The sequence below is a fragment of the Leopardus geoffroyi genome, chromosome D2 (assembly GCF_018350155.1).
Source record: "Leopardus geoffroyi isolate Oge1 chromosome D2, O.geoffroyi_Oge1_pat1.0, whole genome shotgun sequence".
NCBI classification, from domain to species: Eukaryota; Metazoa; Chordata; class Mammalia; order Carnivora; family Felidae; genus Leopardus; species Leopardus geoffroyi.
In genome coordinates this window covers 56,269,813-56,291,905 of record NC_059334.1, presented here as the reverse complement: position 1 = coordinate 56,291,905, position 22,093 = coordinate 56,269,813, and the positions used below count along the sequence as shown (strand labels likewise).

At 38.1% G+C, this 22,093-nt stretch overlaps 1 protein-coding gene across 1 annotated transcript in view; it reads left to right on the top strand.

The window, feature by feature from the left end:
• Positions 1-22,093, top strand: part of TM9SF3 (transmembrane 9 superfamily member 3) — a 70,191-nt gene that overhangs the window by 13,189 nt on the left and 34,909 nt on the right. The window contains exons 3-7 of the mRNA XM_045438393.1: positions 8,508-8,630; positions 11,745-11,905; positions 13,135-13,212; positions 19,416-19,547; positions 21,330-21,496. Of these exons, the coding sequence (XP_045294349.1) occupies positions 8,508-8,630; positions 11,745-11,905; positions 13,135-13,212; positions 19,416-19,547; positions 21,330-21,496 (661 nt within the window). The remainder of the gene's footprint in view (positions 1-8,507; positions 8,631-11,744; positions 11,906-13,134; positions 13,213-19,415; positions 19,548-21,329; positions 21,497-22,093) is intronic.

Sequence of the window (22,093 nt, the reverse complement as noted above, 5' to 3'; positions counted from 1 at the left end):
GAGATTGTCATCTGATTTCCCCTTAGTGAAGCCCAGAGATGAAATGATTTGCCCAAGGCGTATCATGGCATACTAATAATGCCACGGAAACTCGAGCCTTCTGTCCCTATGTGAATTATAGAAACATTTATATTATTAATCTTTTCATCTCTCAAGTATTCGATTTTTAAAGGTTCTTCTAAAGGCGTATTCAAATAAGAACATAAAGTTTTGGAAATATTTCAAAACTAGAAAATACTGTGTATATATATATACACACACACACACACATGCACACACAGATAAATATACATGCCTTTTTTAAAATTTAGTAGATTCTGCCAGGTTAAATGAATTGGTATTATCTCATAAAGGTCACTAAATTGACCTTTAGGGAACGAGTGACAGTCTTAAGTCCAATGTAGGATGCCTCTCACTTGAGATTTTATGTACAGCTTTTTTTTTTCCTCCTAATAATGTTATATACTACCATTAGACAAAATACTAAACCAAGATCATTTAAATAAGATTAAAAATAGAAGGGCAGAATTAAGTTGGGTATCTTTGAACCAGGCCTGAATGCATTACCCTATGATTTTAGAGGGTACCTCTTGGAACCCTGCCATTGCAGAATAGAGAAAACATGTGCTTTAGAGTCAGAGAGACTTGATGCATCCCAGTGCCACCTCTGCCTACCTGTTTAGTCATGGACAAGTTATTCTTACACTTTGAATCTCATTTTCCTCATCTGTGAAATGAGGGAAATGATATCTACTTGACAGAATTGTTTGATTTAAATGAGGTCGTTTGTGTAGAGCATTTATCAAAGTTCCTGATACATAGTTTACATTTTAAAAATGGCCATTGATAGGAATACTAATCACACATAGTGTGGGTCTGTAGTTCCAACTTAATTTTGTATTAGCAATTATGAAATGTTAAATTAGTTTATTGATTATAGGGTTTGATTTATCCTCAAACTATTGTACTAGCTTGCTAAGTAGTTTAGTTCTGCTAGGGCAGGGACAGTGGCATTCTTGTTCACTCTTGCATCCTTAGCTATTAAGACATTGTAAGCTCTTTTTTTTTTTTTTTTTAATTTTTTTTTTTAATTTTTTTTTTCAATGTTTATTTATTTTTGGGACAGAGAGAGACAGAGCATGAACGGGGGAGGGGCAGAGAGAGAGGGAGACACAGAATCGGAAACAGGCTCCAGGCTCTGAGCCATCAGCCCAGAGCCTGACGCGGGGCTCGAACTCACGGACCGCGAGATCGTGACCTGGCTGAAGTCGGACGCTTAACCGACTGCGCCACCCAGGCGCCCCAGCTCTTTTTTTTTTTTTTAAGTTTATTTATTTTGAGAGAGAGAGAGAGAGAGAGAGCGCACTTGTGAGTGTGGGCGGGGCAGATAGGAGAGAGAGAATCCCAAGCAGGCTCTGTGCTATTAGTGCAGAGCCTGACGTCGGGTTTGATCTCACGAATTATGAGACCATGACTTGAGCCAAAATCAAGAGTCAGATGCTTAACTGAGCCACCCAGGCGCTCCCCATCTGTTCTTTTAAAATAAATTGTTTTAAATGTTTATTTTTGAGAGAGAGACAGAGAGAGAGAGAGACAGAGAGAGACAGTGAGAGTTGGGGAGGTGTAGAGAGAAAGGGAGACATAGAATCTGAAGCAGGCTCTAGTCTCTGAGCTGTCAGCACAGAGCCGGACATGGGGCTCAAACCCACAAGCTGTGAGATCATGACCTGAGCCAAAGTCGGATGCTTAACGGACTGAGCCACCCAGGCACCCCTGTGCCTATCTGTTCTTTATGATAATTGGTTCTACTATGATCTTTAGATGATCTGGAATAGTAATTCCTAACCAGGGGAGGTCACTGTCCACTCCCCTTCTCCCTCATTTGAGAATTCTTACAGTATAATGAAGGATATTGTTGAAAAATTGATGGCTTCTAGAGGATTCTTTTCTCCCATTTGTTTTATTGATCTTCTTTTGAATTTTCTTTTTCCTGAATATCCCAACTTAACAGAGGGATGAAATTATAAAAGAAATATAAGTATTTCTTTTGCTTCTCTAGAGTGAAATAAGAGAGCTACAGATAAAGGGAAATGCCAAAGGCTACTCTGAGTCTTATGTATTTCTAGTTCAGTGATTCTCAGTCTTGACAGTTTTCATCCTCAATGTTATGAGGTGTATATCCTTGTTTTTCAGATGAGGAGGTTGGGGCCCAGAGGTTGGGTAACTTGTCCAAGGGTTCACAGATGCAAAGTGGCAGGGTAAGGATTTGAACCTAGGGAGCGCAGGGCTAGAGTTTGAGCTTTTAACCACAGTGCAGTATGTCCTTCCAGATACCTGTCTGGGTGGTAAGGGCCTGATTGCCAAAGACTGGGGAAAAGTCTGGAAAAGTGGCAGGTCCTTTCATTCTGCCTAAAGATTTTTACTTAAGTTAATCCCCCCACCCTGTTTTCAGTCCCTGGATTCTACTCTCCCTAATTGTGCAGCCTTTTTGTTGGAGTTCTCTAGGGGAGGGTGCCTCTGGTCTACTGGAGGGGGGGATTGAGGTTATTCATCTAGCTTTGTGGTGAGTGGAAAAGGGAACGTGGGCATCTAAGCCTTCCATAAACATATTTTTATACACTTCCTCTATGTGTTCAGCCCTAGATCCTGTCCCCTAAATTTTGACGTGTGTGGTGCCTTTCAAGTCCTGAGAATCTCAAGTGTCTCTTGTGTTCTGTGACACCAACCCCCTTTCTTCTGTTATGGTTTCTTCTGCTTTGTTAGTCATTTACCATCTTCTGTTAATTTTCAGTGTTACAAAAATGCTTTGAAATCTTACTGTCCTCTTTTTGTCCTTGTGTACCTACATCCTTTTTATTCCTTTATTGACATTTTAATGGAGTTTCAGGAGGGAAAGGACACATACTTGTGGTTAATCTGCCTTGTTTAATTGGAAGTCTGGGAACTTAATGCCGTATTTTGTCCTGTTGGTTTCAACCAGAGTGTTTTAGCCAGACCAAATAATTTGAATCTTGTACTGAATCTTGTATTTAGGTATTTTGAATTCTTGGTGTTAGCAATTCCTTAAACCTTGTGCTGACTGCAAATTTGAATAGCCTGGGCTTTTTATAAGTTCCTTTTCAAACCATTGATAACATTGTTCTACTCCAGATTGATATCTTTTTTTTTTTTTTTTGAAAGAATGTATGTGTATATATTTTTTTCTGATTTTGACAATGATATAGGATCGGTATACAAAATTTAGAAACTACAGAGAAATATAAAGAAGCAAATAAAAAATCACCTGGATATAATTATCATTAACATTTTCTTCCATCCTTCTTTCTTTGCATTCACCCACATTATTTAGAATTTTAAAAAATTGGGTTCCTGTTATATATATGATTTCAAAAAATTGTATAACATATAGTGTTTATTATGTGTCAGATACATAATATTTTTAACTTACTGTTAATAAGTTATGTATAGTTTTTACTCTTTTTTTTTCTTTTTTTTAATATTTATTTTGAGAGAGAGAAAAAAAAAGTGAGTGGGGGAGGGGCACTGAGAGAGCATCTCAAGCAGGTTCCACACAGTCAGTGCAGAGCCTGACCTGGGGCTCAGTCTCATGAACTATGAGATCATGACCTGAGCCGAGATCAAGAGTCAGATGCTTAACTAACTGAGCCACCCAGGTGCCCCTGTTAATTACTTTTTTAAAAATGTGTTTATGTTGTATTCTATAACTTGGATATTGTAACTTTCCCCATTTCCCGATGATAAGGTATTCTGATTGTTTTCTTTCTTTTTTTCCTTTACTTCTCTTCCTCCCTTCCTTTCTGTTTTCTTTCTTCCTTGCTTTTTTTTTTTTTTAATGTTTTATTTTTGAGAGAGCACAAGTTGGGAAGGGGCAGAGAGAGAGGGAGACAGAAGATCCAAAGTAGGCTCTATGCTGACAGCAATGAGCCTGATATGGGGCTCAAATTCACGAACTGCTAGATCATGACCTGAGTGAAAGACACTCTAACAACTGAGTCATCCAGGTGCCCCCCCTCCTTGCTTTTTTTGATTTTTTTTCTATTAGAAATAATAATGCATTTGGCTACCCTAGCACTTAAGTATTTTAATGCATCTCTGAATCTTTTATTAAGGTAAATTCTTAGAATTACTGAATCAAAGGATATAAACATTTTTAAGGCCTTTCTCTCTCTCTCTCTCTCTCTGTTTCTTTTTGTTTTGGAGAGAGAGAGAGAGAGAGAGAGATCATATAAGAAGGGGAGAGGGGCAGAGAGGGGGAAGAGAGAGAATCTGAAGCAGGCTCCACGCTCAGTGCGGAGCCTAACATAAGGGTCTCAATCCCATGACCCAGGATTATGACCTGAGCTGAAATCAAGAGTCGGATGCTCAACTGATTGAGCCACCCAGGAGCCCCAAAGGCAAATCTTGATATATGTTGCCAATTAGTCATCTAGGAAAAAATTGTACAGTTTACATTCCAGATAGTTTGGTCAGTTAATCAATACTTTTAATATATATATGCTTTAATATATAATATAATGCTTTCAATATATATATTGATTAACTGTGACTATACCAGTTTTTCCAGATCTTTTTTTTTCTTCATTCAGCAGATTTTGAGTGTTTAGTGCTTTCCAGCACTACAGTAGGCTCTGGGTGTACAAAGTTGAACCAGAAACTCTGGCTTCAGGGGTCCATGGGTTTTCTGAAATTGTACATTTAGTTTTGTGTGAATGTGCATTTTGGGGAGACAAGGGAGACACCACTTTCATTGGATTCTCAAATGGATATGTGGCCCAAGGAAACACTGTGAATATATTGACACTTTTAATTCTTAAAACAACTCTGGAAAAGAGATAGCATAGATGTTATCTCTGTCTTACCGGTGAGGGATCTGAGGTTTGCAAAGGTTGAATGACTGGCTTTTATTCACATAGCTAGTCCATAGTAGAACCCAGACTAAAACTCAAGTTTCTGTGTATAAATTTGTCTATGGTGACTTCATGAAAAACTGCCAAGTGCTGCTGAATTTGAGTTAGAGCATTTGTGATTTCCAGTTAAGTAATGCTATCAAAAGAGAAAGCTAATAAAGCTAGGCATGATAGGTTCCTAGAGAACTCAAATAGTTTCCATATTCTTTTGGCAATGTTTTCATTGTCCATTCAGTTATTAGTTTGGGGTGTTGTTGTGAATTGATGACAGATATACTGGTATGTAGTTTCCAGAATCTACCCGTGCTGTCTGCTTGAAAAGTCAGTATTAACATTACCACTTTATAACTTTGCTTTTGTTCCCCCCATCCCCGCCATATAATGTGTGTTTACATTGGTGAAATCTTAATTGGCTCCTCTTCAGAATTCATAGGTGTGTATTTCATCTGAAAAAGGTATGTCCTTTTATAATTTTACAGTAGTGACTTACGGTGATAGATTTTTCAGAATTGTTTTCCAATTAAATGCTGAACAATGATTTGGCATATTTAGACACTTTACATAAGTTATTTTCAAAGCGGCTCCCTCCTGAGAGAAGTGCTGTTTTAGCTGAGCAACCAGACTTTTCAATTATTTGTGATGTTTGTATTTGCCCACATGTCTGCAGGAGGAATTTCATTAAAATATGACCTCACATGGTCCTTTTTATAGCCCACGATAAAGATAGATTTTCCCTTTGACCCGTTTCTTTACTAGATTTTACATCAGTGAAAGATACTCTTCAAGACCTCTTTGTGAATCATTCTGAGATACTCCACTCAAAAATTTCATTTGTTTATATTGGCATTTTTCTCCTTACACGCACACATGCACACTAATCACACAAATGAGTGTATATGTGCATACTGTCATATACTTCATGTTTTCCTTTGCTGAATAAATGTTAAAGCATGCTCTTAAAATTTGCTAAAATGTTCTGTTTGTTTGTTTAGTGCCTGTTCTGTGTAGAGTACTGAAACAGGCATAGGTGGGGATAAAAAGGATATAATCAGTATACACATAGCTCTCAAGGCCTGACGGTCTTTTTGAGGAGGTAAGATACTGGTATGAGGTTGTAAGTGGTATAGGCTTAGGTGTCATAGGGAGGTATGGGGAGAAAGCCATGGAACTTCACAGAAAGGGGTGGGCTCTGGTATTTGAGAGGTGTGAGGGGTGGGGAATTCAGGATTACTCTACGGAGGAGAGGGTAGGAGATGGGAAAAATTTTAGGGTAGACATTTGTAGTAGACTTTCCAACATAGGACAGAAAGTCCAGAGGCCAAGAGAGCACAAGATGTGTGCAAACTGCAGGTAGTTGGGTTTGGCTAGAGTATAGGGTGAGAAGATGATAGATAGTTGGGCAAGAGAGAATTGAACTGAAGTTCAGACTGTGAGGAATCCTAAAAGCTTTATGCAGGTAAATGCCATTTTGTATATCTCAGAACTTCATGCATAAGACCTCCACACTGTTAATGGAGTATCTGTGAATGTCTGATTTTAACAGCAAGGAATTTGGTGGCTTTGCAGTATTTGCTGTGAGGTCTCTCACAGCTGTTTGCTGCTGCCCAAGCCTGGACCTTCCTGTGGTTCTTTCTCCCCTCATTGCGGTAGTCTCCTGCTGCCCTTTGTGCATTATCACACTCTGGAAATCTGGAGACCTCTTGCTACCAGTTCTTCTAGTTCCTGCAGTAGGAACCCTTTCTAGCAATCTCCTGTCCTAACCCTCCCGCCCTTCTCTGCTCTCAGTTTTTGCCATTATGAAAATCCTAAATTCCTTGCTGCCTGAAAGGGCCTTGGTGGAAAGGAAGTCTGTGTGGGAGCCATTGTTGGAGGCGACAGCAATTTTCTTCTTCTACTTTGGGAGTGAGAGTATTTCCCTATCTGTCTTTCATGGACTTCAGTGTTTCCTGCTGTCTTGGTGTTATGGTTTTGGGGTACCCACTCTGGACTGAGCTCTAATAAGGGAAAGCTGTTCTTGTTGAGGATTGGGAAGACATGTTGCTAGTGTCATAACTCAGATTGCTGTTTCTCGTGGAAATAATATAGCTGGCTATTAATCATGGTTCAGCTGCAATTTATGTTTAAGAAGTTTTAATCAAGATTTAAGAAATTTAACATTGTTTCTTGGGGGGAATTGCATTTCAAGTTCAAAATAACCAATAATATAATACAGGAGACCTTAAACAACTGTGCTTTCTTGTTGTTGTTGTTGTTAGGATTTATCATTTATTCTAAGTGCCTAAGTAATCTACAAAAACAATTTAATCATTTAAGTGGACATCTAGAGTGTTTGCAGGTTTTTTGGGTTTGGTCTTATTTTGTTTAGAAACTAATGACCATAAGCACATTTTTTCCAGTTTATTGAGAAATAGCGGCATATATCACTGTAGAAGTTTAAGGCATACAAGCATGATTGTTTGATTCACACATATTGTGAAATGATTACCACAAATAAGTTGGGCTAACATCCATATTCTCACATAGATAAAAAGAAAAGAAGAAAGAAAAAAATTTTCTTCTTGTGATGAGAACTTTTAGGATTTACTCTCTTAAAGACCTTCCTGTGTCATACAGCAGTGTTAGCTATAGTCATCACGTTGTACGTTGTATCCCTAGCACTTATTTATTTTTTTTCAACGTTTATTTATTTTTGGGACAGAGAGAGACAGAGCATGAACGGGGGAGGGGCAGAGAGAGAGGGAGACACAGAATCGGAAACAGGCTCCAGGCTCTGAGCCATCAGCCCAGAGCCCGACGCGGGGCTCGAACTCATGGACCGCGAGATCGTGACCTGGCTGAAGTCGGACGCTTAACCGACTGCGCCACCCAGGCGCCCCCTTAGCACTTATTTATAAGCCCATTTTGAAAGCACATTTTTGAAAGGTTTATAGGTTAGAGACCATCTGAACAGTATTGTGGTAGCAGTATTTTTTAAAGCATTCAAGTGGAAATGACTCATCTCTATGGGACCTTTGGGTAATTAATAAACAGTGACACCTGCTAGATGGAGGTTGTATTTTAATCTTTCTAATTATGAAGAGTCTCTAGAATTCCTCATAGAATCTATGGCCTCCAGTGACTTGCATTTCCAAGAATGTTAAAATGAATATTTATCTCAGAGATCTTACAGCTAGAAGTTGTTCTATTTAGGATCATATTTTTGAGTTTTTATGTACATTAAATGAGAACTTTCCTGTGTATTGTAAGCTTTTTTATTTTTGTTTTTAAAAGCAAATTATTCATTTTAAAATTATTTTGTAAATGTTCTTGTATAATTTTCTTTATACAAGGGAAAATTTCTTCATGTAATTAGATAGTCTTTGAAAATAAAGATGGTTAAATTCTTTTATTTTGAAAAATCTTAAAACATTCATTAAAAAGGAAAGAATTATCAACTGAATGAATCCTCCTATAATTATCATCCAAATTCAACTGTTATGAATACAAATTTTAACTTAAGGAAATGTTGGCTTTTTCTTGTGTAATTTTTCCTCTATTTTGCAAACCAGTGTGCTAATTCACAATTTTTATTTTATGCAGATGATGTGATGCCAGCCACTTACTGTGAAATTGACTTAGATAAAGAAAAGAGAGATGCATTTGTGTATGCTATTAAAAATCACTACTGGTACCAGATGTACATAGATGACTTACCAATATGGGGTAGGTATTATATGTTCCATTTAAAGTTTGGGCATACTTGCATAATAAGCATGACTTATGTAATGACTCTTAAGGTGATTGATTGTACACTGAATCAGTAAATGAGTTTTCACTATTTTCCACGGAATTATTTTAACATCAATTTTATGATCCCTTGTTGATCATACAGTTTATGACTCTTTATGATCCCTGTTGCTTGAAGGGGTTTTAACGTTGCCAAACCTTATATGATACTCCCTCAAAATACAACTTTTATATAGTATAACTTTTCAGATTTAAGGAATTAAAAGGCATTTTGAACAATCTGAAATGTCTTCCCTTCCCCCATTTTGTATATCTTATTTTGACTTATTCTGTCATATATAATCAAAGGAACTAAATAGGATTTTGAAGTTTTATTTGGGCTTTCTCTCATGTGGAACTGTGGTAGTATGGTTTTAGATAAGACAGTCTCCTGAGCGACTTGTTTTGCAGATTCCTAACACTGTATGTTTAAAATTTTTTTCAAGTTTTTTTTTTTTTTTTTTAAGATTTTTATTTTTAAGTAATCTCTACACCCTGTTCGAACTTACAGCCCTGAGATCGTGAGTCATGTCTCTACTGCCTGAACCAACCAGGCACCCCTAAAAACATTTTAGTGTTTTTAGCTCTTATTTTTCTGTATTGATGGATAGTTAATATAAACCTATACAAAATCCAAACTCTGCTTGTGCTGGACTTGATTAGATTATTTTAGTTGGTTTTTTTCTTTGAAGGATATATTGACATGCAGCTTTGCAGGAGAACATCAATATTAGGTAAAGGAATTCACATCTATGTACTGTTGAAATGAGTTAGTATTGCAAGTCAGTATAAAGTAAGTGAATATTCTAAAGAGGGTGGGAAGTGACTATTCGAAAGAGTAGTTGAGTACTTCAATTGGCAGGGCATTTGGGGACCACAGCTGCTCTGTGTCCCTTTGTGTCTCATATGAGTGACAGCATGCAAGGCACAGAGCTCTGCCAGATATGTATGCTACTGACGAGGTGGGGAGAGTCCCATAGCTGGTTGAGCTACGTGAAGGTGGTGAACTTGTTAAGAATATGATGAAATTAAATCATTATGCTATGATAACCAGCATGTTTGATCATATTATTCTCTTAGTGGGTTTTTTCCCCCCTTTGGACACCTGTTCTTATATATAATAAACATTCTGATTCTTTAATTTGTTGGCAGACCACTATATTCTTGAGCAGCAAACTGAAATACTGAACATATCAGACCAGAGTCTAACGTGGTTCTAAGATGAAATTTGTAAGAAAGTCAATCTCAAGATGTAATTGTATGCATCATTGCTACTCTGTTGCATGTTAATTAGGTATAAATAGTAAGCATTTCATATTAATGACTATAATTAGCGTTAACATTAACACAGACATTTCTGTGATCAGCTCTGAGGGTAGCAGGAAGATGTGCTGAATAGTCGCTCAAGATTTGTGAGCCTGTAGTTCAGAAGAACCCATTAGTCAGGGTTTCCTCTGTTTTTGGTGGGAGAGCAAGTTCCTCTCCTGTTCTTTTTCCATTGCTTTTGGGTTTCTTTTATGACCATAGTTTTTTTTTGGTCATTTCTGTGGATTTCCTTAGCAACATGGCAATTGTGTTTTCCTGTTAAAATAAATCTTTTTTAGCCCTGGGATTCCAGGGTCTGTCGTGTTTAGGAAAGATATGTTTGGGTGTCCTAGAATGTCTGAACTACAAAAATTCTTGTCAGAAAAAAATTCTTATTTAGCTTTTTCTTGGGGTAAGTATTTCACAATCTTTTTTTAAAGCCCCTTAGAGAGAGGTGCCTGAGTGGTTCAACCCAGGTCGGTTGAGTGCCTGACTCTTGATTTCGGCTCAGGTCATGATCCCAGGGTTGTGGGACTGAGTCCCATGTTGGGCTCTGCACTGAGCGTGGAGCCTGCTTGAGATTCATTCTCTCTCTCTCCCCCTCTCTCCCCCTCTCTCCCCTTCTCTCCCCTTCTCTCCCCCTCTCTCCCCCTCTGCCCCTGTCCCCGACTCACATTCTCTCTCTCTCTCTCTCAAAAAAAAAAAAAACAAAAAACAAAAAAAAAAACAACCCTCAGAGAATAGCTTATTTGGTGTAATTGTCTCTACCCCAGAGTTTTCAGAGTACGTAGGTAAATAAACCTTGATGAAATTAATTATTAGAAGGATTTCATTATCCCTCTGCAACCCCAAATACAATGAAACTATATTCCTTGAATTTGTATCAATTTGAGAGAACAACTTTGGTTAATAAGCAAATACTCCTTAATAAGAAAGGATCTTTTTTTCCCCTACTACTTTAATGAGATGCATTAACCATAGAGGAAAGGAGTCACTTTTAGAGTATAAGGTTCTTGGGAAGTATATAGGTTTTGGTAGGGAACGTTAGATAAATAGCTGACGGTATGAGGGCACACGAGAGAGATCCCTAGCTACCACCTATTGCCCTGACACTGTTCGGGTCTTCCTCCAGTATCTGAAATTGTGATCAGAATGATCATTTTAAACTGTGCCTCATTAACATTTATCTTCAGCACTCTTCGTTTTGATGTTTTCCCAGGGATGGGGCCAGTGCTTGAAACATAAAGAAGAGACATTTTAAGTTTTGGTACCCATAAACACCTATGTGAAGCTTATTTAGGAATGTATAGGTTATTAGAGAAAGTACTGGATTGGGCCTCTGGGGAACTGAAACTTAATTTTAGTTTGGCCACTACTAACTGGATGACTGTGCCAGATGATGACATAGTACTTCCCTGAAATTTTCAGGTGTTAGGAAGTATATACATATAAGGTGATAATTATTGCAATGAAGGTGATACTCATGACAAAGCATGAACTTTGAGTATCAGTAGTGACAGGTTATGCTGAACTGTTCATGGTGTGGCTATGGTTTATGTTTGCCAAGTAGTTAACAAAGAGTAGAATTCCAGCCTATACTTTTGCCTTTTTCTAACCATGAGGAATAATGGTAATATTCCTCAAATATTGTTTGTTTATAAGAACTTTTTTTATGAGCTTTTAGCCTCTAATATATTTTAAATATTAAGTGATATTACCTTGTATAAAGTATTATTTCTTTTGTAGGTATTGTTGGTGAAGCAGATGAAAATGGAGAAGATTACTATCTTTGGACCTACAAAAAACTTGAAATAGGTTTTAATGGAAATCGAATTGTTGATGTTAATCTAACTAGTGAAGGAAAGGTGAAACTTGTTCCCAATACTAAAATCCAGATGTCATATTCAGTAAGTATTAAAATAATTGTACATTAATGAGTGTTTGTGACCTGATAGCAACAGTAAAGTGTGTTTTACTACTTTAGTAAATGAAAGTAGGGTGCAACAGAATATTATTAAGACTGTTTCCTTAATGCATGTAAGTAAGCCTCCTACAAGCAGGGAGAAGATTTGCCTCAGGTCTGTATTAGATAGAGGTACACATATGCAGGACTTCTCATTGGCTATGGCAAAGTTTACCATTATAACTGAGCAGTTATAGCTAACCCAGCCATGTATTCTCATGGTTACATTTTTAGATTGTAGTATGCCTTGTTGTTTCTCTTTCCTTTTTACTGTTGCAGATAGAGATGATGCTGTATTGAAAATTGCTGGATGGGTATAGTTTACCATGTTTTGCTTTATCAGTTGGAATAAGATACTCCTGCAGAGTAAGAGCTTGTCAGAGCCCTTTGCAACTGTCAAGTTAATTCTGTTCCATTAGGATTAAAAATAGTGGAAAGAAGAAAAATCTGATGTAGGTAGCCTCTCTCTTTGCCAGTTTTTTTTCCCTGATAACTGGAATGAGTCCATTGGTAGTAGCCAGTTTTTAAGTTTTTTAAGCTTATGCATATGTACTTAGTACAAATGATATTTCCGGAACTGAACTTATAAAGAAGTTTGATAATTGTAATAAAACTAATGCAGTCTAATGTCAAAGATGGGTGGATTCTTATTTTAATTGGTCTAATTAGTTCAGTTCTTCTTTTTAACATTTATCTTAGAGAGAGAGTGCGCGAGCAAGTGGGAGAGGGGGAGAGAGAGAGGGAGACAGAATCTGAAGCAGGCTCCAGGCTCCGAGCTGTCAGCACAGAGCCTGATGCGGGGCTTGAACTCGCGAACTGTGAGATCATGACCCGAGCTGAAGTCGGATGCTCAACTGACTAAGCCACCCAGGGACCCCTTGATTCAGTTCTTATCAATTTATCAGGTCAGAGTATATAAGTAGCAAATACTTATATTAATGTCCTTGAAAACTGAAATGATCCCTCTAGATAAAGTTGGAAGTTTTAATACACAGAGAGGAAAGTTGGTTTTTTATCATATGTGTTTCAGCTTCTCAAATTGGCAGTAACTTTCCACCATTTCTCTAGTTTCCTATTCCAATTATGTAAATCTTCCCTAATTGTGCTCAGAATTTTGTTAGCTTGTTAATTTGTTTACTGGCCTTTATTTTCGTGTGAAAAAATTTTTTTCAGGTCAAGTGGAAAAAGTCAGATGTAAAATTTGAGGATCGATTTGACAAATATCTTGATCCATCCTTTTTTCAACACAGGGTAGGTAAATTGTATCTTTTAAGACATTCATTATATGTTTCAGTCAGTTTAACAAACATTAGTGAGCATCTGCCGTATGCAAGGCACTGTGCTAATAAGGCCATGGAGTTCAAACATTGGGCTAGTGGTGATTTCACAGGTGAGCTTAGAGTCCTAGGGTGATAGAGAGTTGAAGGGAAGCAGTCAAAAGCCCTCTTCATCATGCCTGTGCTTTAAACTGATTTTGAGTAACCCCAGGGAAGGATACAACATACCAAAAGCCAGGATATCACTTTTATTATTAATGAGGCTAATATTGGAAAATGTGACTTCTGTCTTTGGACAGGTGGGCTTCTTAATATTGAAATTCAGAATTAGACCGACTTCTCGCACTTAGTGCTGGACTATTGCAAGTTTCTGTATATGGGCACCTGCCCTTAGGAAACTTAAATGTGGAGAAACAGAGCAGAATGTGTGTATCCTTTAGGAAAGGAGGGAAGGGATGAGAGTGGAGTAAGACCAAAGACCGTTTGCTGATGGAAATCTTTCCACACAAAAAGAAACATCAAGAATGGGAAGAAATGCCCCTCATCCCCCACCAGTACGTACAAGATGGAGCTCAGATTGTAAGTCTAGTCCAGTGGCATCGTTGGCTGGTTTTGTACAGGTGGTAGCTTTGGTTTTTTACAGGAAAAAAGTTTTTATCTTAGTGGTTCCCTGCTTCAAGGACGGAGATGAAAGGACAACATGATATAAGGAGATGTATCCATTTTTCTGACTTTTTTCCTGAGTTGCAGCTTACACCTTTTGACCTGATCTTTTAGATTGGAATTCTGAAGTTTCTTAGTAATCTGTGTTTGAGATGGCTCCGAAGCTTTTGTGGTTTGAAATTTGTATCATTGCTGCCAGACTTCACCAGAACCTGTCACTACTTCTAATCTTCCTCTGGGTCCTAGGAGAAAAAATTAAGCTATTTGGGATTTAGTCATTGCTGAATGATTTAGCATGCTACTCCTGGACCTAAAATTTCCGCCCCAATCTCCACTTCCCTACTCCTGGTGTGTTCTTTTCAGATATAGTGTTTAGGTAGTTCTGAACATGTTTGAAGGTAGAGGCACAAATAACTTCAACGTTTAGATAATATCTGAAAATATGAGGGCTCTCAACTAACATTCCCTACTGGAACACCTGAGCCTGCCTTGTTTCTCGTGCCATCGGGTACTGGTGACTTGGGGGAAAGGTTGCCATTTGGCATTTTCACTAGTAGAGCGGTGTAGCATATTTCTCCTTTCAGCAGTTATTAATTGAGCACCTGTTATGTGTCAAGCACAGTAGTGAGTAAGAGGAATACATTAGAGAATGAGAGTCAAAGATCGGTACCCTCTTGGAGTTTACCCTTCTAGTAGGGGGAGACATGTAATAAACATGGTAAGTTAAGGCTATAGTGTGTTCAAAGATATGTCCATCAAAAAAGAGCAGTGAGCAAGAATGCCACAGGCAAGGCTAGTTGTGGTTTGAATATGGTGCTCAGGGTAAGCCTCTGATGTGGACATTTGAGTACAGCCTTGAAGGAGTCGTGAGATTGGATGCAATCACCAAGGAAGAGTATGTATAAATATAAGAGGGCCAAGGACTGAGTCCTGGGGGCAGTAAGAAAAGCTTAGGGGAAGAGTAGGAGAAGCCCCTCAGGGCTCTGAGGAGATACCAATAGAGGAGGGAGGAAAAAAAAGCTTGTGTGGTGTTCTGGAAGCCACATGAAGAAAGTGTATCATGGAGGATAGAGAGATTGGTTCTGGATTGTTGCTGCTGGGTCAGGTAAGGTGAAAGTGACTGTTGAGTTCATTTGGAGTCATCAGTGAACTTGACAAAGAGCGGTTTTGGTATAGGGGTGGGACAAAATCTGAACAGAGCTGGTATAAGAGAGCATGGAGGAGAGGTTTTGGAGACTATAAGTTTGGCAGCTAAAGGGAGCAAAGAAATGGTGTAGTAGTAGGAAGGATAGAGTCCGGAGATTTTCTTTTGAGATAAAGAGAAACATGCGTGGAAGTGTTCAGCAGTGAGTGCAAAGCTAACAGCGCAGCAAAGAGGGAGGAGAATTACTGCAGTATGTTCCTTCAGTAGGCGGGAGGGGTAGGATCTACTGTGTAAGAGCAGGGATTGTTTCCAGGACAGTGACTACAAGCACAGGCTTAAGAGCTCGAGCTGGATACACATTCTGTCTCTGCCACCCACTATAACTGTGGTCACATTACTCAGTTCCTCAGCTCTGTCTCCTTAATAATGAAGCAAGGATCGTCATAGTGTGCAGAGTTGTGATAGTCCATTTGATAGTGCATATAAAGTACCTAGTTCAGTGTTTGACACATAGCAGGTGCTTAATAAGTGGTAGTACTGGGGTACAGTTAGTTCTTTCTCTCCAGTGTTATAAAATTTATGGCAAACCTGGGGTGCTGCTTTAGGGTTAGCAACACTAGGAGGTGCTGGAGTCAGCCGTTCATAGTAACCCCTTTGTGACATCTGGTTTCCTTATTAGTTTTTTTTTTTTTTTTTAATTTATTAATGCTTATTTATTTTGAAAGTGAGAGCACAAGTTAGGGAGGGGCAGAGAGAAAGAGGGAGAGAGAATCCCAAGCAGGCTCCACGCTGTCAGCACAGAGCCCAACGCAGGGCCCAAACCCATGAAACCGTGAGATCATGATCTGAGCCAATCGGATCATGACCTGATCTGATCATGAGTCAGATGCTTAACCGACTGGGCCACCCAGGTGCCCCTAGTTTCTTTATTATTTTTAAGAAATATTTCTCTTGCTACAATAATTTCAAAATCGTAATAGTATTTTGTAGTTTTTGGAATCAGAATATTATAAAATGTCAGGCTGATAGTACATTTTAATAGGTATTGGTTTAAAATTTGTATCTTAGATAAGAAAATAGCAGGGAGCTTTGTTGAAAGTTTTGCATTTTAGGTGTATTTTTCTTACTACTAAATAGTAACTATATAAAACTTCTTTTCTTCCAAAAATTTGGTAAATTGACTGAAAGAAGATATGAAACATCTGTATCATTTTTCTCTCTTGTCCTTTTCTGGGTCATTAATTTCTCAGGGTGGAACAAAATCAAATCTTTGGAGAAACCTATAATTGCAGACTCCTTTTAAAAATATTGAATGATACTTTTTTTTTTTTAATTTTTTTTTTTTTCAACGTTTATTTTTGGGACAGAGAGAGACAGAGCATGAACGGGGGAGGGGCAGAGAGAGAGGGAGACACAGAATCGGAAACAGGCTCCAGGCTCTGAGCCATCAGCCCAGAGCCCGACGCGGGGCTCAAACTCACGGACCGCGAGATCGTGACCTGGCTGAAGTCGGACGCTTAACTGACTGCGCCACCCAGGCGCCCCTTGAATGATACTTTTATGTTAAATCTTATGTAATCCTTTATTGCACATATTTCAAAACAGTACATTCATTATTTCCTTTATAATTTTAGTAGGTATTCAATAAATAAATTATTAAATGGAGGAAAAAATGATTTTATGAAGAGGCAGAGGCAATTGACCGTTTCCTGTTCTTCAGGGAGAGCCACAGAGTTTGTCACTTGCCTGAAGTGTCAGGGTGGGGAACAGAGCCAAGGCTGCCCTTCACCCTAGTGCACATACTCAGCATACTGGCCCAAGTTAAAATCTGTCCTAAGTACAAGACAGTACATCCTTCATGTTAAATATTCTGTGTATGTACCTGTAGGAGTTTAGAGCAGGAGTACATCTATGACTAATGGGATATGTAGATGAGAAGTTTTATAGAAGGGAGGGTTTTTGAGTTGGGCTTTAAACAGTAGATAGAATTTACAGAAGTGGATAGAAGTAGATCCTATGTGAGAAGAAATTATGAGAAGGATACAGGTGGACACGAGTGTGCTGTACTTGTGGGTCGCTGAAGAAGGATAGACCTGATTGGAATGTAGGATGCAGTGGAGTGAAAGGTTGGCTAGAGAAGGTGAGGGAGCCATATTACAAGGGGTACAGAATATTAGGGAAAATAGTTTAGATTTGATATGTGAGAAAATAGGGAATGTCACCATCAGTTTTAAAATAGAGAAGTGGTATATGAAAATGATGTTTCAGAAAGATCGGGTAACTTTTTTTGGATAGATTGGAAGGAAGGGCAGAGACCATGATTAAAGAAGACTAATTAGGAAACCATTAGGGCTACTTCCAGGTGTGAGGTAATGGGATGGGAATGGAGAGGAAGGGATAGATATACAAGAGACATATCAAAGGAAAACAAAAGCTTACTAATTATTACTTAGGAAGGATTAAGGAGAAGGAAGAGGCAGAGATAATTCTAAACTTTCAAAGCCAAGTGTTAGTACCATTAGCAGCAGTTAGAAATCAGAAGCAAGTTATATGTGAGGCAGAAGATTATGAGTTTACTTTAGGGCAGTCTAAGTCTGAAATTCCAGAAAGACATTGAACTAAAAATGATGATGTTTAGTACAAGTGCGAAACATGAATGAGGAAGAAGGCTAGAGATTTGGGTCCCGGTGGGGGTTGAGGGTGAGGGTGTTACCATCATCATTGGAACACCAGTTATAGGTTCTGAGAGTCTGAAGAAGTCACAGCAGAGTACCAAGACTGGAGCTTCTGGAAACGTTCATAAGGTGGGAGGAGCACGCACTGAAGATGAAAGAGGAGAAGGGGCAGTCAGTCAGGGAGGATGGTGCACTGGCAGTAGAGGTCCGATGTGGCAGGGAGAGTGGACAGCTCATTGACTGCTGAATCGGTTTAAAAGTTCATTGCAGGCCTGTAAGAGACATTTCGTGGGACATGGTGAGATTCTATCATCTGGGGGAGGCCGGGTGGGAGGGGAGAAGTAGTATGTGTCGTCTCATTTGAAAAGTATTGGCATTGAAAGGAGGGAGGTAAGAAGAAGATGGGAAGAATGAGGGGACAGAAGATCAAACAAGCACTTTAAAAGATATTAATAGAAATAGCAGCTTGTCAATTTTTTCAGTGTTTTACTATGAGCTAGGCACTAAGCTATATGCTTTACATTTATTACCTTGTTTGATCCATATAACCACACCAGGGAGTAGATAGCATTATAGATAGGGACTTTTGGAGATTGCTGATGGTGGAGAAAGGTGCAAATTTAGGGGTGCAAGATGAGAGCACAAAGCACCTCAAAAACACCTCAAGGGATGAAAGAGGTGTAAAGCTTAGGGGAAGGCTTGACTTAAGAGGAGGCAACATCTAGGAAATTGATGGAAGGAGTGAAAGGCTAGGAAGATAAATGCAGAAAAATAAAGGAAATGGGGGCCTTGGTGAGAGAGGTGAAATTTTGAAGCCATCCTTAAGGAACTTACGGGAATTAAAATATAAAGGAATTTGAAGTCAGATGCTTCGAGTTCTGAGATGCACTCAGAGATACAGTGGTGCCTTGTGATTATAAAGCAGAGTGTGGACATAAATCTGTGACAGATGTGTGGGTGAAATAAAAGTCAAGAGTCTTGGGAACATCGGGACACAACAGGGTATCTCGTTCTCTCTCCCGCGGGTAGCAGAGTTACAAGGGAGTGGATAAGGTGATGGGGTGGAAAAGATGAACTGGGAGCAAGTGAAGCATACATTCAGGAAGGCGGACTAAATCCAGGGCAGCCAACTGTGATGGTTCAGTCTTGGTGTCCTAAGGAGGTTTTCACGTTGTTGCTCAGTTAGAGGGAAGGGAACTAACATTTTTTGAATATTTGCTGCTCTGTGCCAGACATGGTATCATACTTCTTATACATGTTGTTAAACCATACAAATCAGGATAGTATTATTGGCTTCCTTTTTGATATAGAGAACTGGGGTCACATAGCTAGAAAATCGGCAGAATCTGGGTTAAAACCGAGGCCTGTTTGACTCCAAAGTCTGTGTTCTTTCTGTGTAATGCTAACTAGCATATGCTGTGTGGTCAGATTGTACTTCGTACAGTAAAGTTGATTGTGAAAATCTGTATACAATATCATGTTTTTAATGCATCTGAAGTTTACTGTAAAGAAACTCAATCTCTTTGCATAGTGAATACTCATCCCCAGTGAGTCTCAAGTTTGGATTTTTATGTAAAAGTTTTAAAAGATTATTATTTTTTTTTTTTTGCACTAACATGCTGTTGTCATCATGTAGCCTATGAATTTTGTGATTAATAATTCATGTCAGTAATGTGTTATTTTCTGTTATTTTAGATTCATTGGTTCTCAATTTTCAACTCTTTCATGATGGTTATCTTCTTGGTGGGCTTAGTTTCAATGATTTTAATGAGAACTCTAAGAAAAGATTATGCCAGGTACAGTAAAGAAGAAGAAATGGATGATATGGTGAGCAAACGTTTTACATTTATTTATAAAAACAATTTAACTCTTATTTTGAATGTTGGCATGTAAGTCACATGAGTGTCAGAATTCAGAATTTTCAGGTTTTAGAAAGGTGTAAAAGTTCCTGAGGGATCTCTAATCAAATATATTGTTTTTACATATTCTGATTACGTGCCCCATAATCAAATATATTAATTTTTTTTCCAGCAAAACATTGAATGTTCACCTTAAGTGAGATAAGTATACAGTACAAATAACCTCTTCACTGTTTTTGCCACCAAATAAGAATGGTGGCACCTGGTGGCACCAGGTTTTGCCACCAAATAGGAATGTGTCCAACTCTGAAGCAGACTTCCAGTTTTCAGAGCTTTTGATTTCAGAATTGTAGCTCTGAAGTTGTAGACCTGTATTGACATCTCTCTAATACTGTTAAATACTGCATTAAATTCAGGGAGTGGGTGAAAGGATTCATTTACATTTGGTTTAGTAGGTTCAGAGGGCAGGTTCACTTTCTAAATTCTTTTACTATATTATATACAATGTTGTAAATGAGCACAAGTGTTCTGTAAAATATTAATGGCTGTGCTATGTAGATACATTCCATCATTAAATAAGTTTGGAAAAGAGTTAAACAGGTTAAAACAATTAATATGTTAATGTGTATTATGTATTTGGTGCTTTTTATTTATTTATTTTTTTATCGTTTATTTATTTTTTTTTGGGACAGAGAGAGGCAGAGCATGAACGGGGGAGGGGCAGAGAGAGAGGGAGACACAGAATCGGAAACAGGCTCCAGGCTCTGAGCCATCAGCCCAGAGGCTGACGCGGGCCTCGAACTCACGGACCGCGAGATCGTGACCTGGCTGAAGTCGGACGCTTAACTGACTGCGCCACCCAGGCGCCCCAATTTGGTGCTTTTTAGACATGTCTGACCAGGATCACCCCCAGGCAAAAAGCCAGATTATCTTAAGGGACTGATATTTAAGAAATAATGTTTTAGATACTTCTTTACTCAGGTTGAAAAGGAAAAATTGAATCCTTTTTCAAAAGTGCTGTAGGCAGTTAACTAATATTTAACAGATAATATTTAACTGATATTTCCTCATATATTTTCTTAGATTCCAGGCTATAAAAGACATTTCTGCATTGTTAGGGCATCTAAGTACTGGTTTCAATCTTTGTTTTCTGTTTGATTCTCCACCTGGCCCCTCATTATGTATGAGCCACAGGCATGATATAAATGACAAGAATAAGAATGTTCAGAGAGCCGGTGTGCTCTTCTCCCATTTTGACCATTTGTGTTTGCTCCTAGACCTTTTCTTTTCCATTTTTTGATATTCTCTGAACACAATTGGGAGCCACCTTCCTGAACCTCAGTAAATGCCATAATATTTTAACATTATAAGTTATTAAGGCAGTGATTATTTTATTTTTTAAAGTTTATTTCTTTTGAAAGAGAGAGAGGGAGAGCTCAAGTAGGGGAGGGGCAGAGACAGAGGGAGAGACAGAATCCCGAGCAGGCTCTGTGCTAGATCTCTTGAACCATGAGATCATGACCTGAGCTGAAATCAAGAGTCAGATGCTTAACTGACTGAGTCACCAGGAGCCCTTGCAGTGATTATGTTAAATTTGAAATGTCTTTTCTCGATATTTTGAATCCCTTTAAATAGCTGTAAGTTTGGAAGGAGGGAACTTAAAACTGGAATTGTAATTTTTCACCTATTTTATGTATTTTAATTTTATTCCAAATGCTTTTCTTTTCTCTCTCCATATGTGTGTATATAGGATAGAGACCTAGGAGATGAGTATGGATGGAAGCAGGTGCATGGAGACGTATTTAGGCCATCAAGTCACCCACTGATCTTTTCTTCTCTCATTGGTTCTGGATGTCAGATATTTGCCGTGTCTCTTATTGTTATTATTGTTGCAATGATAGAAGATTTATATACAGAGTAAGTACATGTGTTTAATTTTATTTTTTTGTTCTTGAATAGTGTTAATCATTGGACCATTTTAAGTCAATTATAATTAAATATTTGCTTATTTCCATTATCTTAGAATTTAATATAGCATAAATGTTCTTACTGCAGATAAATAATGAATAATAATATTCAGCTATAAGTATGTTTTTCTGTGACATGCTAAAACATACTAACCTTACTGAACATTTTCATTGGTTATAAACGTTGTGTTCCATTTAGAGGTATGAACAGAGTTACTTATAAGCCAGTGGTGTTTGGCAAAATGAATAGGCATTTTTTTCGAAAGCCGAAGATCCAATTAGATCTTTGTAAAAAGCACAAGAATTTTACAGTTTCTGAATTAGTACTTCGTATTTACCTTCCAAACTGGGACACTGTCTACAGAACAGAAGAAAAATAATAAATAATCTTTAATAAATATTTAATGTTTATTCAATTTATTAATTTTAATATATAACTATTAAATAATAAATAATAGTAAAAAGAGCAGTGGAAAAGGCACATGAGGTTAGAAAAATAATTGCGTATCTATCTTACCTGTACATGGTTTTTGGTACATTTTTTTCT